A 19296-nucleotide genomic window follows, 5' to 3' on the forward strand; every position below is an offset into this window, starting at 1 on the left:
CTGCAATAAAAAATGATCATTTTCGTCTGCGGCTGCCCGACGCCCCGCAGCCACCGCGGCCCCGCGCACCCAGCGGCCCTCCCTTGCCAGAAGCCGCGCCGTCCGCACGGACAGCCGCAGGCCCCCGCGCTGCGGCAGCCCTCAGACCGCGGCGCCGGGCCCGGGCTCAGCTCGGGGCCGGTATCGGCAGCGGCGGGGCCCGGCCTGCGCGTCAGGTGACGCGGGTCGCGGCGCCGCGCTCTCCGCCCAGCGGCGAGCGGGGGAAGGGAGCGGCGGCGGCGCGGAGCCGTGTGGCGGCGGCGCGGCACCTGGGCTCCCCCTGAGGCCGCCGGCAGGCAGAGGGGCCCTCGCAGCCCCTCGCAGCCCCGGCGGGGAGCGCGGCCGGCATGAGCCAGGTGCCGAGGAAGCTGCCCCAGGAGGAGGGGGACGAGGAGGAGGAAGAGGAGGAGGAGATCGTGGGCTTGGCGGGCTACGCCGACGGGGCCGAGTCCTTCTCGGACGGGGACGCGGAGAGCGGCGGCGATGAGGCGTGTGAGTGCCGCCCGCCGCGGCCGGTGCGGGCGTGGGGCGGGGGAGCAGGCCTCGGTGGGGCCGGGAGGAGCCGCGCCGGGAGCCGGGCGGGCGGCGGGTCGGCGGGAGCGGGGGGGGCTGCCGGGGGCTGAGGGGAGGCTGGCGGGCAGCGACCGGCTGCGGGGGGCGGGGGGGAGAAACGCAGACAAAGCGCTGCGGGGAGGGGGGATGGTCCCCTCGCACGCGTTTCCCCGTCTGGGCGAGATGCGAGCCGGCCGTGCCAGGGAGGGGTGCTGCCGGCTATAAAAGGCAGCGGCGGCCCCGCGCTGGCGGGCAGCTGCCGGTGTCAGTCGTCGGGTTTGCAGGCTCGGCCCGGGGCCCGCGGGTGCTGGCCGGCGGCGATGGGTGCGGGCGATGCGGGCGTCCCGAGAGGAGCGGCACCGCTCCGCAGGGAGAGGCGCGCCGGCTCAGAGCCTGTTGCTCTCATTCAGAGCGTGGGTTCGTTCTCTAGAGGTTGCTTCGTTCGGAGGGCTCTGGGGACGTCGATGTGAAATGAGAATTGCTTTCTAATAATTGCAGAACAAAAGGCCGCGTGCTGTAAGGCTACGTCCTGGTCAGCTTTTCTTCAGAAAGCCCGGTCCTGCGAGCTGCCGTGGGAGGGAGCTGACCGACTCCCACGGTTTGGGGGCAGTCGGAGCTCCAAGCTCGGGCGTGGGGCTGTGAGGACGCTGGGATGCCAGAGATGTAACTGAGGCTAATTGACGTCTTGTGTGAAGCTGCTGAGGAATCGCCTTCATTTTGATGCAGAGAGAATGTATTTCTGTGCATTTATTTAGTACTAAACCGACAGCACCTTCTGCAGAGAAGTAATCCATTTTCTGTTCTCAGAGGAATTTATTTGGAAATTTTTCAATGGGAGCTTTATTAAATTGCTAAAAAATGGCGATTGCTTCTTCACAGTAACGTGAGAATATTGTACCTAATGAAAACAAACCTTGACATCCTGAATAGCAGGCAAGTGAAGAGACCTCTCCACTCCAGGGTTAACACAAAGGCTTATTGTACCAGCCAGACCCCCTGCCTTTCTGCTTGGTTCTGAAGTCTCTGGAGAGAAAAGAGGGGGTTGGATCTGGGCTTTGTGTATGTGAAACTGGCCTCAGGGCAAGGGGCTTTCCTTTTCCCAGTTTCTATCCTATTTCTTCTGCTTTTGTACAGTAAGCAGTCTGAAGTACAGCATCCCAGCCTCCACGTGTGGCTGTTGAAAGTGAAGGGAGAAGCCAGGCTTCAAAGTAAAAGTATAATTTGTGCACGTAGGCACACAGGATATTTCAAAACTTTGTGTTGGTCATCTCTCACCCTCTGCTGTTTTCTTGACTCCAGCCTGAGCTGAAATGACTGCTGTTTGTCCTCCACTTCATCTTTTGATTCTAGGCATGGGGTCATACTCAAATACCTTGAAGCACTTGGTTTACATAAAGCCTATTCACTGTTTTGATACATGCATTTAAAAAGTATTTACAAGCAGGGAAACCTGCAGATGTCCGAGGAAGTAGCTTGAAGTTGGATCCTTGCAGAGTGCCACACTTGTGGTAGAATAGAGCCAGACCTTCTGGTTCTGAGTCTTTGGCCACAAGAATTTCCTTCCACCAGGCATTTCTGCAATGTTCATAAACCCACAGTAGCTGAACAGCACTCTTGATTGCACATAAGCTTTTTCTGTTAACTCTTCAGGCTCAGGCCACTTTCAACATTGAAGATGTGCAGTGTCTATATTTATAAGGCTATTGTCTTAAAGACTGCAAACATCACAGTCCCGGTAGTGCTGAAAATGCCATGAGTTGAATGGGCTTGTAGGTACTTAAATGGAAAGTATGGGACTGGTAGTTCTCCTCTATAGAAAAGGTAAAAGCTTAAGAAAAGAATGATGTAATTGCATTAGTAGGCCAAAAAAATAATCGTTCTCAGCTCTGTTAGTTAAAATAGATTGTTAATGTGTGCATAGTAGAATGAACAGAAATGTAACTTTTGGTTTGGCGTAGCTCAAGGAGATGAGCTGCTATGCTTTGTACATTTGAGAACTGTGGTCTTCTTACTGATGGAAACTAAACATACTCCTTCTAACGTGGCATTCCCTTCACATGTGGCTGATAGACCCAGGCTTCTGAAAAATAATTGTAGCTGATGTGGAATTTAGGATGGGTTTCAAAAACTGTTAATTGTCGACGAATATCTTAAATACTCTAGCCGTACATTATTCATACTGTTTGCATCCTGGTGAAACAGACCAGGGCTGCAGTTCCCAACTCGTCACAGCTGGGCTCTTCTTTGTGTTGCATTGCACACTAATAACACTCCACAAACACGTGCTACCTGCCGTTAAAGTTTTGCCAGGAATTGAGTACTTCTGTGTTGTGAAAGGGCTTTGGGGTTTGTTAAAATTAATTTGTGGATACTTCAAAGGCTTTAGCTTCTAACCAGAGTGTTCTTAGTGGCTGCTTAGTGGAGTTGAAATGTGAAGGAGAGCTGTTGGTATGTGCTAGAAACTGGCATTTTATGACTATGCAAAAGTGAATGAAGCAGGAAATATGTCTCATCTGATGACATGGAAAATTATCTTTCCCATTATGGAACAGAGAATAGTTTAATGTTGCTCATGCATAGTATAATCTTGCTTAGTAACCCAGTCTGGGAAGTTGCAAGGATAAATCTACTGGCATTGCTATGGTAAATTAAAGAAGGAGTTGTCATGTACTCTGGAAAGGAATGTGGGCAGGCAGTGTATCATCCAATTCCTTTACATATAAGGTAATCTCCTAACTCTCTCTCCAAGGAAAGTGCTTCAGCAGCTCTGCTATCTAGTCAGGTTTGGATGATATTAATTCACATTTCCCTCTTTGAATTGGCAGAATTTCAAGAGCTAAGTAGCACTCCTACTAGTAGAAGAGACAGCATTCACTCTACTTGCTAGTAACTGTTTGCACTTCCAACTCTGTTCTTTAATATGGTTTTAATATGAAGTGATTTCTTTCTAGTAACTATTACAGTCCATAAAAATGTGTCTACCTGGGAAAACATAATATAGCAACAATTTAAAACTCCAAGTTATTTTAAATACTTTTTTTTAGGTACCTGTGGATTTTTTGGCTTATTTCTTAAAGAAGTAGCTAGCCTGTCTTCTTGTTATCTCATAACTTGTCAGAACTTTGGGAACTACTGACCGCCTCCACCAGAATTTGAAGGAAAGAAGTCTCAAATATGATTGAGTTTGTGCAGGCTTGATGAAAGGTAACACTGAGAGGAGAGGCTCCAGTGAAAGTGTTCTCTCAGAGACAGGCAAGCAGATGGACGTGTGCTGCGGCAGCACTTGGCTGCCTGGTGCACGCCTGTGTGCTGTTGAGGCGTGTGGTCAGCTCCAGATCAGCCACAGCACGTCACATCAGTTTTTTGGAGGGTATGTCATAAGACATACAGGGAAGTTGGTGTTACTGTGGTGGGGAGAGGAAAGGGAAACAGTACAAAGCCACAGCAAACCAAACTTGGTAGGTTCTGTTATGAACAGAGCAAAGTAGAGTTTTTTTTAATAATTCTTTGGAACATGCAATAAAGGATCAACCCAAAGTCTGGTTTTTGTATGCATTTTGAAAATAATGTATTCAAACTAGTTCTTGTAAAGCTTTGACTAAATTAATTTCCCTTTAGGTGCTCAAGATGTAGATTGAACGATGTATGGATATATGAACATTAATAAAATGTTGTCTGTATTTTTGGCAGCTGTAGAGAGTTTGTGCATTAAGGAGAGTGGAGTGGAATATGCTGTTAAATCTTATTCCTTTGGTTTGCTTTGTTGACAAGACTGCGCCATGCAGAACGTAATGAATGCTGTCACGTTGTCTTAGAGCAGAGGCTTATTATTCCTCTCTCTCTCTTGGTTTGAAATATCTTAGGCACATATTTCATGCAGTCACAGAATGATGTTATTGCTCACGTTGACAGGAAGGGTAGAGCAGTGTGTCGACTGCAGTTAATTACTTTCTAAATACTGGTGCCTGTGGATCAGCTGCTGTTGTCCATTGTTGCATTAGGGGGATGAGCACCTTACAGTCCCCAGCAGCTTGCTGCTATTTTGCTTGAAGGATTTCATCTGCATGCTGCTCCAGGCTGGCAGTGTCCTGTAGGTGAGGCATGACAAAGCACAGTATGTGGAAATAGCTGCCAAGGCCTGTCAAAATGCACAGGATCTCAAAGATCAATGGTCTGTCAGTCACTGTGATACCAGGGGCTCACAGTGAGAGGCATAAGTACTGGTGAGCCAGCAGGCGGTGCAATTCCAAATTCACCTTAGGAGAAAATGAATAAGAAATGCAATTTCCCTCTGTCCTGAATTAGGTTGGACAGTCTGTTATGCAGTAGGTAGGAGAAGGCGTGCCTGACATCTCGTGTGCTTGGCCTGTTGTCTGACCTATGTTTTAAACCTGACTGCTGTGTGCTGAGTGCCTTATTCTGCAGATATAGCATTGGCAACTCAATATTTTGTGTTGCTTGTGTTTGGACCTGCAAACAGGATATCACAGGATTATTTTAAAACTTTTTTTCCACTATATTCAGCACTAGGTTCAGCTCAGCATCACAGGACATTTCAAAGTTACAGACCTACTACATTTTAGTAAGAATTTAGACTGACGTAGCCATCTTAATTAGACATTCCTGAAACTGAAATGGGTGTGATCTCTAGTGTGAAAGATATGTGAGTATGTATACTCATATCCATATGAATATATCAATATAGTTTATTCCTCTAAGTCCCTTTATGTTGATATAACTGCATCATCCCTGAAAAATGTTAATTTTTAGTTGCATGAGTTTCAAATTGCAGTAGGTAACACAGCTGAATAACAGTGTTTTCAGGCCTTTTTGCAGATAGGCAAAGGTTATCCTGTAATCTTATTATTGGATAACAACACAAATTATTTAACAGCAGATGAAATCATAATGATCTTAGAAATGGACTCCCATTGAGCTCAGTTCTGTGCTTTAAGTCCCAACAAGAGAAGGTGTGTGCCTGCTGAGTTGTCCTCTTCCTATGGCTCTTGGGATGTGTGATTCCTTTGCTTAGAGGAAGGAAGAAAGCCTTTGTGTAGCTTTACAATGTCACACAAATGTAACTAACACAAGCTCACTTCTTGCTTCCAGCAGCATGATCTAGCTGTTGGTTGACAGAGGTATTTGTTACTGGATACTCTTTTTTTAAAGTTGAGTTAGAATGTTTTATTGTGTTACAATAAAATGACATATTTTAGGATGGCCGTGGGATAAAATAATTTTCACGTACAAACTAAGCATGCTGTTTCCAGTTTCTGCCATAGGTGAAAAGTAGGTTTTCTTAGTCTGCTAAGGGGCAAAGAATCCAGGCTAAAATGTCTGTAGTCCCCTCAGTTTAAAAATCAGTAATGTTTGCATAAATCCAACTCAGAGTGTCATGAAAATAAATGTCAGATTCATGTTATCTGTCAGTTACTCATTAACTACATTGCTATAGTATGTTACTCTTCTTCTTGTATGATTTTATTCAGTTTTGGATTTCAATGATCCCTTCAGTACTGAAGTTAAGCCACGAATCCTGCTCATGGGTTTGAGAAGAAGTGGGAAGTCTTCCATTCAGAAAGTTGTCTTTCACAAAATGTCACCAAATGAGACCCTCTTCTTGGAGAGCACAAACAAAATCTGCAGAGAGGATGTATCCAACAGCTCCTTTGTCAACTTTCAGATATGGGATTTTCCTGGGCAGATTGACTTCTTTGACCCTACATTTGACTATGAGATGATATTCAGAGGCACTGGAGCACTAATATTTGTTATTGACTCTCAGGTAAAAAAAAAAAAAAGAAAAGAAAGGGAAAAAAAAAAGTGTGTATGGGTGTGCATTTAAGCTACCTTTGTCTTTTTTTAGCAACATAGAGATGGATTAGAAAACATAGATCCTTCAAAGTAAATAAATAACTTATGGTTACAAATGCACATTTACAGGAAGTCATTAAAACTTGAAGAGCTGCTTGGCTATTTTTAATCTCACTTTGCAAGATGTTTAAAACAGATAACTGCTTTAACATCTCATGGTTTTTGTTCAGTCTCCCAAGTGCTGACAGCCTAATGTCAGTGCACATGCTAGGTACAAGCTCAGTCTTCTGTTATAAGAAATAAAGAACCTAATATATTGTTAAGCTGTAACATTATTTAAAAGCAATTACTGTGATCTTTTAGATATTTTACACATCTTTCCTGCAGTTATTATTTTTCCTTCATTAGGATGATTATATGGAAGCATTAGCTCGGCTGCATCTTACTGTGACCAGAGCATATAAAGTGAATCCAGACATCAACTTTGAAATCTTTATCCATAAAGTAGATGGCTTATCTGATGATCACAAGATTGAAACACAAAGAGATATTCACCAGAGGGCAAATGATGACCTTGCAGATGCTGGATTGGAGAAGATTCATCTCAGGTGAGAAAAGCTGCTGTACAAAAAAATCTTATGTCAGAGAGGAGCTGTTTATTTAACAAGTTAATATTTTCTGTTCTCTTGAAGTAGCAAGCAGAAAGATTTTGACATATGAAGGAAAAAGTCACAGATAATTTGCTTGGCTCAAGTCAAACGCAGTATGTTATTTCTGAGTGCTGTCTTGAAGAGCAAGATAAGGAGTGGAAATGCTTAAAAACGGATGACAAATATGTCAGAGTCCTGCCAGTTTTTGCTGCAGTCTCTGTCTTGAAATTAGAAGTATGGGCAGTGGCAACCTGTAGAGTGCATATGCCATCTATGTCACTTTTGTCTTTGAAACTGCTCCTTGCCTCACAGTCATCTCCCAGTTAGTAGTTCTCATTATTGCAGAGAGCTCCTCAGAGCAACTTGGGAAGGCAAAGAGAGAGCACCTGTCTTGTATCTGATGATAAAGCAAATTATTGTAGCAAACAGTTAAAAACAGTGAACTTCTATAGACTAGAAACTAGGGGAACATCAAGTTTCCATATTATTTTTAGTGCTTATACCCAGGTACAGATGTATAGAAAGAGACACTTTAGAGCTTTTAAGAACTTGACTGCACTGTGCATTGTTATATGGGTCCAGCTTTCAAACAGTTAAGTCACAGAAGATATGTTCAGTAGTATTCCTCTTCTGCAATTTGAAAAATATTTTCTAAGATTACATCATAAAGGGGAATTACATCATGAAGTCCTACATCAAGTGCTCATTTGCACTGTCTAGGTGTTTTGTTGTCTGTTTTTTGTATGGAGGTATGCATTGCTGTAGCAAGTATAATAGAATTTAGTTTCTGTATGAAGGCCTGTGCTTCAATCATAACATGTGACTTTTGATCACAAGGGGTAATTGCATAATTGTAGGCATTTGCTGTTTGACAATATTTCATTTCACTCATTATTAGGAAAGGTGCATCGTGTTCACAGTATGTAACTAAAAGAAAAATCTGGTGACCTTTTTTTTCCAGCTTTTATCTGACAAGCATATATGATCATTCTATATTTGAAGCGTTTAGCAAAGTGGTACAGAAACTGATTCCACAGCTTCCAACACTGGAAAATCTGCTTAACATCTTTATTTCAGTAAGTACTTGTTACATATTTTGTCTGTAGATGAAGCTATGACCATCACGCATGTTGAAATATCCTATTTGCTGTCTTCTGAGAGATCGTGAGCAACGTGAACGTTCAGAGGAATTATCAAAATAATTGAAATGTACTCACATGAAACTAGGCCTCCCTTCCTTGTCTGACAGTATTGCTGAACTGCTGAGATACAATATTTTCTGAGTGAAAGTAGCACAGAAAGTGCATTAGCAGTCATAGAATCATCAGGTTGGAAAGGACCTACAACATCATTCAGTTAAACCATCCTCCCACTACCATTGCTACCACAAGCACTAAACCATATCTCATAGCTGCTCATCCAGACACCTCTTGAACACTGCCAGGGATGGTGACACCACCACCTCCCTGGGCAGCCATTCCAGTGCCTGACCACTCTCTGAGAGAAAAAGCCATTGCTTTCCTGCTTTTCAATTCTTTTGAGTATTACAAAAGTCTGTGCTGTATGCAGTTTTTTAAGTAGTACTTGAAATTTGTTGATAAATTCTTAAAGGAGCGTCATCTGATCTGACCTCTGACAGTCAGAGAACTGTCTATAGTACTTCGAGAATTTATTTTATTTTGCATTGAAATTTATCTCTCTTAGGAAAATGTAGTTTTAACATTTTTAGAGGTAGAGTCCAGTTATTTCCAAGGCCAGTTAGAGAATTTTGTATATCTAGCATTCTGCTGTTGCTGTGGAGATAATTGCTTGTTCTACTGCTCCTGGATGTGTGGTCTGTTCCCCTCCTTTATACTGGTTGTGACACTTGCCTTTTCCCTCATGGAGTCACTGACACATACTAATACAGCATACTCTCCAGTTCTTTTGCCTGTTTCATTTAGTCAAAAGCAGCTTATGAAGGAGACCAACATACTCTTTCTGTGGCCCAAAGTTAGAAATGGGAACATGTGACAATGAGGAATGTGAAACACAGTAAGTAGTTGTGAGAAAGGGTAGTTCCTCCCTTTTCTTGATGCATTAGTTCAGATTGTAGTGGCTCCTGGAACTGTGCCCTTTTTTGTACCTCACATTAGCAGTAGTCAAACTTTAGTTTCCAAGCAAGGCATTTTGGTTTGCCTTTTCGTGATTATGAAGTCATGAAATTATTTAATATCATTCAACAGCCTGTAGGATAAAATAAGACTTCACAGTTTCTCAGTGTGGGGTGTGAAAACTGGGAGAGAGGGAGGTTGGCTGTTTTGCTGAAAGGGAGAGCTAGGATTAAAGAAGTGTCTTTCCCAAATTTATTCTCTTATTATTAGGCAACCAATTCATAAGGAATGGTTTATGACAGAGACCTCTTTCCAAGAAAATGGCTGTACTGCATGCCAGTTATCATCCAGCCCTGCATTCTACTTAGGGTAGAAAGGTAATGATGAAAGGATGATGATTACAGTTCTGGAGCAATTAGGTATTATTTTGAATATGCTATATAGTATTAATGAGAAAGCTGGCTGAATGATAATCTTCATAATTCCAGAACTGCCCTAGTTACTCATATCATGAGTCTGATCTCTGTATAGGGTCTTCTCACTGTTTGGAGTTGCTGAAAAGTTTGTACCAAACCGCTACATGAATTGAGCATGAGCTGTTTCTCGAATGACAACAATTGCTTGTGCATCTGGGACACCCAGACTGAAGGCCCCAGAGTAATCTAGAGTATTAGATATGACCAGTAGGGTAGAACAGCTCATTCAGATGAATGGGAAATTTAGAGAAGTATTTCTGAGAGGTAAGCTATTTCCTCTGCCCATAGGGCCAAGAATCTCAACCTATTTCTTAGCTCCAAATAGAACATAACAATCAGTGGCATAGAACAAGATGTAGCTGCTTCACTGTGTGCTCAGAAAACTTGCTTTCTGCTTATAAGAGCATCTTTCATCTGTAGACGGGAGGCTCGGAATGACTCTTATTTGCAACCATAGGAAGACTAAACATCGTTCTCTGGTGTAGAATTAGTGGGCGCCTCTTTAGCAACTTAGTGACAACAAATCAGGTTAGGAATCTTGACATAGATTTTGTTCATACTTCAGGAAGCCAGTGTGTTGGTTATCAGAATGTGGGTGTGTTGGTGTTCTAGTTTGGGTTTGCAGCGATATTCATGAGGATGTGCTTTCATTTATGCCATGAAGACTTCCAACACAAAAGCTGGTGATTACAAAAATAGATCTGTGATCACCCTTGAGTTCACCTTAGGTTTTTAACCAATTTTTATAGTGCCACAGTGTGTTAGCTCATACAGCTCGTACATTTGATCATGATAATACTGCTTCTATGTTCTTTAGTCTAACTGCCTGTAAAACAAAATAACTAAAGAATGGTTTGGTGTTTAAAACTCATGTGAATTTTGGCTAACACCAGCTTCATATAGAGGGATGTCTGTTTTTCTTATTCCTATGGCCTTACCAGGTAGTCAAGTTGTGTGATGTGGGAATGTGTAAAAACTACTTTTTAGGGCCAGCTTCTGACTCCATACTTTCAAGAAGGAGAAAGATAAGACCATTTATCTAATCTAACAGTTGATTTCTCACTGTCATTTTTGCTATCTATGTGTTAATGATGTCTCTATTGAATAGTAATTTTTACTCCAAACGCCCTGACTTCTTATGGCTTCATAATTACTGTTTTTACTGGTATGTTTATCTTGATAAATATCCTCACAAACATTCTGGCAAATCCTTTGGTTTTGTAATTTAAGGCATACTAAAAACTCCAGCAAATAAAATCAGAGAGGTCATGCTGGTACAGTTTAGTGGTTACCACTATTGGCAGCCCACCCTATGCTTTTGTAGAGGTTTCTGTCACCATACAAAATCAAACAAAAGGAGTCTTGCCAGTTTCTCAGCAGATCCTACCATAGCGTATCAGTTTCAAGTTAATGCAACAATGGTTTAAGATGCCAAGTTTTACCCTACTACCATGTGTAATTGCTGGCATGGCAGCCATTTCAAGATGAAAACCTTTTAAACTGCCACTGCAAGTGTTGACAGGCTGCAGTTGCTAGAGTTCTGAGATGAGTACAACACTTCTCATTGTTAAATGTTACAATATTGTCACTGACATCCTAGTATTTTAAGGTACTTCTTATATATGCAACTGAATTTATCCTTACATAATATAAAATTTTATAATTGACTCCTCAAGAATGACACTTCAGGACTCAAGTTCCAATCTCTTTTTAAAAGTAGTTTTCTTTTTAAGAAATATATTCAGATGGTATTTACAGGTAAATTGTGATTAATCTTATTTGACAACACCTGTAGAAGTATGTGAAGTGCTGTCAGAATTTATGTATTGTTTAAATATTATAATTGCACAGCTATTAAATGTGGCCAGAATAACCAAAATAAATACACATACAGTTTTGTTCTTAATGCTCAAAAAATGTAGATTTGTAGAGCCAAATAAGCTGAGCAGGACCTTTAGAAGTCAGCTCCTGCTGAAAGCCAAGCTACTGTGTGCAGATTTGCATAGGGCTGGGTCCAGTTTGGCTTTATGTATCTCCAAGGATAGCAACTCCCAGTGCTTGACCACTCTTATGCTAAAAAAGGTTGTGTTTGTTGTTGTTTGTTTGGATTTTTCTTTTTTGTGCTTTACTTTTAATTTTTTTTATAAGATAGAATTTCAGTTTGTCTTTTGCCTCTTGTCCTTCAACACTTCTGAGAAGAGTTTGGACCTGTCTTCTGCACATCCTCCCAAAGGGGGCTGGTTTATAGACCACAATGTGCCGCCTTTTCCTCCGACTGTGTAATCCCAGTTCTCTGAGAGTCTCTTTGTACATCATGTGCTTCAGCTCATGTACGTAGGGTATCCAGAGAGTACACTTTCTCTTGAATATTTTTTTCTATTAATGACGTAAGGAAATGAGCCACTCATGAAGTCTTTTTCCATAATGAAATGCAAGAAATTCACCTCTGTTACCACTGTGAATGAATATTTCCAACCTTATTTGGATGCCCAGCAGTGGAAGAATACGTAAGGTTGAAATTTTTCTGCTTATTATGGGGAATTTGGAAAGTGTGAGGGTCACTTTAGTCTTTAATTATGTGTTATTCACTTGCAAAAGGAAGAACAAGAAGAAAACTTCTGTAACTACAAAACCTGAAACTATTAAAAGTTGGTATGGGTTGTCAGAGTCTTTGACAGTTAGAAAACAGTTATAGCAACAGTCCCAAATCCTACTAAAAGGGAGGCCCATATATACGGAAAAAATATGGTTTAAAGAGAGAAGATTGCTTCTGTTCTGTGTGTCTGGATTCTGAAGCATGTTTGTCAGCTTGATCTTTAGCTATACCGGGAAGTTGTCTTTTGTGTTCATGCTGGGATAACTGCCCAGGTGCAAAGTCTTGATATGACCACACAAAGCTACTGTTTTCAGTTTTCAGTACACGTGGTGTTTTTTTATTCCCACTCTAGGCAACAGAGGCTTATGGCAGTTTGCCTTATCTACACAAAGAGTATAAGCTGAGACTGAGCTAGCATTCTTGCCTACCATCTGAGAGTTGCAGATATAATACATGTTCAGTATGGAGAGAGTCTTGATTAGCTTGGCAGGATGACAGGAGCATAGATGCTGTCACATTAGCAAGCCTTAAACATGTCTTTAACCACAAATTCTATATGAAAACTGAAAAGGCACCATCAAAATACTGATCTTTTCCCTGTGATTCTGAATAAAAAATGTTCTAAGGAACTATGCAGTAGAACAGCTACTGATGAAACAATTTCTCAGTTTCCTCGGGGAATTAGTTCCTGATTCCTGCTGTCTTTGTCAATTTTTTTATCTTCTTTATTTTCACCATCCTACACGTCCAGTTAGAATAACTTTAAATTATTGTTTTCTTTTTATGTCCATTGCTACAATCGGAAACAGCACCCCAGAAGCTTGATCGTGGAATTTTTTTTAATCTTGTGTTTTACACTGAAAATAAGTGTAATTTATTCTAGAGAGGAAATTTGGGTACCTAACTTCTATCAAAGACAGAAGCGTACAGAAGGTCTGTAGCCATCACAGCTTGCTACAAATATGTAATTCCTCAAAATGAGCTTGATTGCAAATTAACTCCTACTTAACCTTACCTTTTTTTGTACAACAGGCAAGTAGGGAAACAGAAAATCTTGGTACTAATTCAAACACAGGGCTTACATTTCATTTTTCTTTCTTTCTTCAATAGAATTCTGGGATTGAAAAAGCATTTTTATTTGATGTAGTAAGTAAGATCTATATTGCAACGGACAGCACTCCAGTGGATATGCAAACTTATGAGCTCTGCTGTGATATGATAGATGTTGTGATTGACATTTCTTGTATATATGGGTAAGTAAATTGTTTTTTTGTTTTTTTTTTTCATGAAGCTATGTACCTGGAATCTGAATGACCTCAAAATAAGAATTATGTAGATGTAAAAATAATGATAATGAGTAAGGGAGAAGGAGGAAATTAAGGGCCTCTTAGGTGCAGATCACCTGCTAGCAACAGTGTTCCCTGTCCAGCTTCTCTTGCAAGCACCTTCCTCTTTCTATGTGAGTAATTTATTTTTTGTGGGAAGGAGTGGGAAGTAGCCATCCTAAAGTAAAAGGAAATATTAACTATCTTTTTGTTCCCTAGGGCCAAATTCAACAGAAGGATGTCTCTCATTTAAAATAAATAATTAAATGTGAGGCTGTATGGAGTTGTGTTTAATAGTTAGTCACCTCTGCTGGCCTTAAAGAGCTGCTTCACTCTTTCATCAGTTTTTTGCTTGTCCTCTTTTCCCTGCACAAAATTTGAATTTTTCAGCTTCCTATCCTTTAGTGATTGGAGAACTTTCACAGAATGGCTTAGGTTGGAGAAAACCTTAAAGATCATCGAGTTCCAACCCACCTGCCATGGGCAGAGTTGTCAGTCACTGGATCAGGCTGCCCAGGATTCCATCCAACCTGGCCTTGAATGCTTCCAGAGATGGGACATCCACAACCTCTCTGAGCAACCTATTCTACCACTTCACCATTTTTTTTTGAGTAAAAAAATTCTTCCTAGCACCAAACTCTCTTGCCTTCAACCTTTCTTAATAATAAGGGCTCTCTGGCCCTCTGGTCATCTTCATGGCCCTCCTCTGGACCCACTCCAGCAGCTCCACATCCTTCCTGTACTGGGGCCACAGAATAGATGGGGCCTCATAAGGGCAAAGTAGACGGAGTTAATCCCCTCCCTCGCCCTGCTGGCTACCCCTCATTTGATGCAGCCCAGGATACTATTGGCCTTCCAGGCTGCAGTAGCACTCTGCTGGCTCATGTACAGCTTTTTGTCCATCAGGACCCCCAAGTCCTTCTGCACAGGGCTGCTCTCAGTTTTTCTCCCAGTCTGTATTCCTATCTGGGATTTTCTTGACCCAAGTGCAGCACTTGTACTTGGCTTTGTTAAACCTCATTAGATTCTTATGTGCCCACTTACTGAGTATGTCCAGGTCCCTCTATCTGTTGTGTTAGCTGTACCACTCAGCCTGGTGCCATCAGCTTTCCTTGCAAGTTATGTTGGTGTTTCAAATGGCTTGGCCCAGTGCAGTGCTAGCTATTCTTGGGAAAGGCAGGGGTGCATTAAGTATTAGTACATTAAAGTGTATAGAATTGGAGGCTAACCCACAGTATCTGCTTCTGAAAATGTGATAGTCTTCAGTAGTCTGAAATTCTTACCTGTTTTTATAGATCTTTTGTACTCTTCAAGAAGTTATGGGGGAAAATCCTGGCGCAGGTGTGCAATAACTATTAGAACAGCAAAAGAACAACAGATTGTTGAATACTTCTGTAAAATTTATTTAGTTGTGTGTTCTGCTGTATCTTTTAGATTTTAGATTTGATCTCTTAACTGTACAAGAACTTGTGTTTTACAGAGGTTTACAATGAAGGATTCTGATTCTGTAGCCTCTTTTGTATGTGTGGAGAGAAAGATACAGTTCTGTGGTTCAAAAATATTATCTGTATAACACAACAGGGAGGCATTCTAGTCAGTTTCATTCTGCCACTGTCTCTTGTGTAATCATCTAGCATTTGTCATAGAAACCTGCCTGTCGAAGTTTTTAGCTGCAAACTAGAAGCATGATATTGGAATTCATTTATTGTCCTCTGTTCCTGGAACATCTGTGAAACCTGTTACCTTAAAATACTATTGATGCTAATTATTCTGGGAGAGTGATGGTAACTACCCATTTAAGATCTCTGTGTGCATTCAGGAATGAGAATAAAATGACAAGGTCCTAATCCAATACAGTGATTGTCGTGGTGTATCATCTGTGAAGGAGAAACATCTTCGTGATATGATATTACAAAAGCCATAGTCTCATGAGGAAGGTCTCATGATGGTGTAAACTATCAGTCAGCTGCCAGTGCTGAAGCAAGGTTTTGGATTTGGAATTATCAGTACAGACTTACTGGTTCACATGCTTTAGATCAGTTGGTAATATAGTGCAGTGATTAAAAGAAAACAGACAACTTTATGGTAAATGGTTTGAAGAAAGAAGGGCTCCATGTCAGATGCTTGGAAACCTAATGATCTGATTTCTAGGTGTATCTGAATAAACAGTTTAATCTCTATGTCCACTTAGTTTATGCATTGTGGTGCTTGAAGAATTTCCCTGAAAGATTAAAATGAAAATTTCATAAAGATTGGGATTATCTGGTGCAAGAACATATCTGGAAATACTTTTAACTCATCTGATGCCTTATCTTGTTTGTTTGTTTGAATATTGCATTTCAGGCTTAAAGATGATGGCACTGGAACTCCATATGACAAAGAATCAATGGCAATCATAAAACTGAACAATACAACTGTTCTTTATTTAAAAGAAGTAACAAAATTCCTTGCTCTTGTTTGCTTTGTGAGAGAAGAAAGCTTTGAGAGAAAAGGTATTTACCTCTTTCTAATATTGCAGTATTTTACCTTATCCAAACAAACTAATGAATAACTCTGATTGCCTTTAGCTGATACAGTCTCTAGCTGTATCACAAATATTGCAAGTACAGCTTGATAGAGCTTACATAACATGGTTAAAGGCATGAAGTATTGTGCTGACATTAAGATGAAATCATAAATACATTTGACTGCTTTCTGATAAGAAAGCATACAGTTTACATTCATTGCAATGAAGCTTCCATCTGCAACAGTAGAATGTGTCAATTTATCTTGGCTAGCGTTGCTTTGTACCCATTGGCACTAGCATATGCGTTTGGAACAGCTTGTGTGCCATAACCAAGGGATAAGTATTGAAACGAGCTGATAGAAATATGTTCTCGCTTTTCTTGTCTTTGAAAGTAGGCTCTTAAAAAGCTGCATATTTGGGATTAAGCAGCATTTACGTTTTGTAGTTAAAGCATCTAACATTTCCTATCCTGCTCTGATCCTAGTCAAGGTCAACACCGAAAGCTTAGTTAATTACCACATTGCTTACTTGGTGTGGTGTTTACTGAATTACTGGGCTTCAAATGTCCCAAGACTGGAAAGGAACAGTGGAAAAATGAGCCGTCGTTTTGGCTTGTGACCCATTTCTTGTGATACTAATTCACCAGTCAGTGTCATTGTGTTTGTGAATGCAGTACTCAAGCCATCTCTGCTGAACTGTTTGACAGGCTGTTTAGCTTTTATTTTATAGAACTTTACCTGGTCAAATTTCTCTCACATATCTGTACCACTATTACTACCTTTGAAAGTTAGCTGCTGCCCATGTTGGTTTTGCTGTAAGCATTAAAAAGTTTTACTGCAACACTAACAGGACTGTTTCAGAAAAGACACCATGTTGAGCAAATACTTGTTAGGCTTTGTGCACGCTTGTGTCAAACTGTTGTGTCTACATAATTTGGGACAGTTCGTATTGAAGTCAATACTCATGAGCAGTATAGTTTGGTATTATAATGCAGTTTTATTTTGGTGTCTTGAAACTTCAACTGAGTACTTTGTCTGAACTCAAGGGAGAAAGAAAGCAATTTCTGGAAAAAAAAAAAGTATAACACGTTGGGTATGAACTATTTCAAATTTCTGTTGTCTCCTGTTAAGGAAATTGAGTTTGAAAACACAACATTGTCAAAGCTTATTGCAATTAACCCTGTCTGAGGTCATCAGCTCAGTACCAAAATTTTAAAACTGTATGGCAGTATTAAACAATTTATAGCACCCAATAAGTCTTCTGATTGACTACCAGTATGGCTTTACAGCTTTTCTGTGGGATCACAGTCAGCCCACTCACATGGTAATTTTAACTGCCTGTTATGTATGTATGTAATCTGACAACATGACTGTTGTGCTAGTTTTCAGTTAAAGTGTAAAATGAAGTATAACTGACTGCTACTTGGTTATATATATATATATATATATAAAACTGACATGGTAATATAGCTGTAGAGTATCTGTTTCAAAACTTACATATTATTAAAAAATGATTTTTTTTTTTTACTACTAGATAATATGTATTTTTATCATGGCTCTTTTGTGAGGTAAAGTTGCAAAATGACACCATAATTTGGGAAACAATTTAATTTATATTGTAGTATCCTGAGTGCTTCTCCAAAGCTCTTTATTAAGTGAAAGCTTTCCTATGTGCCAAAGTACTTCTCTTTGTGTTCTCTTAAGACCAATATGTGCAGTTAATACAGGATATGATAAGAAACTGTGATGCTTACTGAATTACTTGTATTTATTAAATGTATTTCTGCTTAGCACAGAAAAAATTGCCTGGAGAATTCACTGATTATGACCTCTAGAAAGAATGCGGTACTTCAGTAAATGTAGAATATAAACAAATTTGTGATTAGTTCATTTGTGTAAATGTTTTAATTAATATGGAAAACATTTCTGTCTCTGTAGGATTAATAGACTACAATTTCCATTGTTTTCGAAAAGCCATACAAGAAGTATTTGAAGTAAGAATGAAAGTAGTAAGATCTCGAAAACATCAAAGTCATGTGCAAAAAAATAAGAGACCCACTCCTAATGGGACACCAAGAATGCCACTGTAACTGAGGTTTTCTGGCACTGTGGCGAGCTAAGATTTCATGAAGTTGATGTGACTTCTGCATCTCATTGCACTGAGTGAAGAGGAAAACCAATGGGACTGATGTATTATATGAATTTTCCCTGAACGTTCAGAAAGCACTGTTTAAATATTTTTATCCAATCAGTTTTTTTAACATAGTGAGCACTTTGAGCAAAATGTTGTATATATAAGCATTGAGGTGAACACTTGTAAGAATTTTCTTAATATATGCTGTAAACCTTTTTCATGCCATATTAAGAAAAAAAACAGCTGTGACAGAAATACTGGGTACATAATTTGCACTTTTTCATGTTTTCCTTGTGGAGTTGGACTTTGATAAACTTAGTTTTTATGGTGATTTTGATGCATGGCGTCAGGTAAAATGTATGCTGTATTTTATTTACCTGCTACAATCAAATTGGCTAGTAAACAATTAAGAAAACTTGGTACAATGCCTTTTAAAATTTGTTACAGCTAATACCTAACATTCATACTGATCTAATTTCATATATTTTTCAATTTGTAATCTGAAAAGTAATTTTGAAGTATTACAGCAATAAGAACCTTACCAGCAATCATAACTGGTAGGTAAATATTCATAACTGGTAGGTAAATATTAGCTTTTATAAAACAGGCTTTTGGCCAAATTTCATCTGGAGTTCTTCATAACACTGGTAATGCCCTCTGGGTCTACTTTTATCATTTACCTCAGCATATACCACTAAAATACCTTTCTATAAAGACAATTGTTTTGTAAAATGGCTCTATGTTGCACTGGTATTTTTATAAGGTTTTGGAGGAGGGTGGTTTATCCAAAAGGTTGAATTTATGCTGCTAAATTTGTTTTGCTAGCCTGCACAGTTGTGGTTGTTGCAGTGAAGAATCTGTGCGTTTCTACCCTGCCATTCAGGTGTACTGATGGAAGTCCTAAAGATGCGAGCACTAACTTTTGCTTCCTTCTTCTTATGGGTACATCTGCAATTGAAATCAAAATGAGTACTGGAGAAATCAACCTGTTACAGTAATCAGAATATCTTGCTGCTTTTAATATATAGAAATGAGCAATTTGTCAAAGGATCCGCCAGGCCATCCGAGTACTCTCAAACTTTAAAAATAAGTAAAACTTTCTGAATTCTGTA

At 40.2% G+C, this 19296-nt stretch overlaps 1 protein-coding gene across 1 annotated transcript; it reads left to right on the plus strand.

Moving 5' to 3' along the window:
* The first annotated feature begins 236 nt into the window (after positions 1-236).
* Positions 237-19296, plus strand: RRAGD (Ras related GTP binding D). Its single transcript, XM_031611150.2, has 7 exons — positions 237-531; positions 6081-6376; positions 6814-7013; positions 8017-8131; positions 13331-13473; positions 15889-16037; positions 17989-19296. Exons 1-7 carry the CDS (start codon positions 387-389, stop codon positions 18138-18140), a joined length of 1200 nt encoding a protein of 399 aa, XP_031467010.2. The 5' UTR covers positions 237-386; the 3' UTR covers positions 18141-19296.

This window comes from Phasianus colchicus, chromosome 2, assembly GCF_987193195.1.
Source record: "Phasianus colchicus chromosome 2, bPhaCol1.hap1.1, whole genome shotgun sequence".
NCBI classification, from domain to species: domain Eukaryota; kingdom Metazoa; phylum Chordata; class Aves; order Galliformes; family Phasianidae; genus Phasianus; species Phasianus colchicus.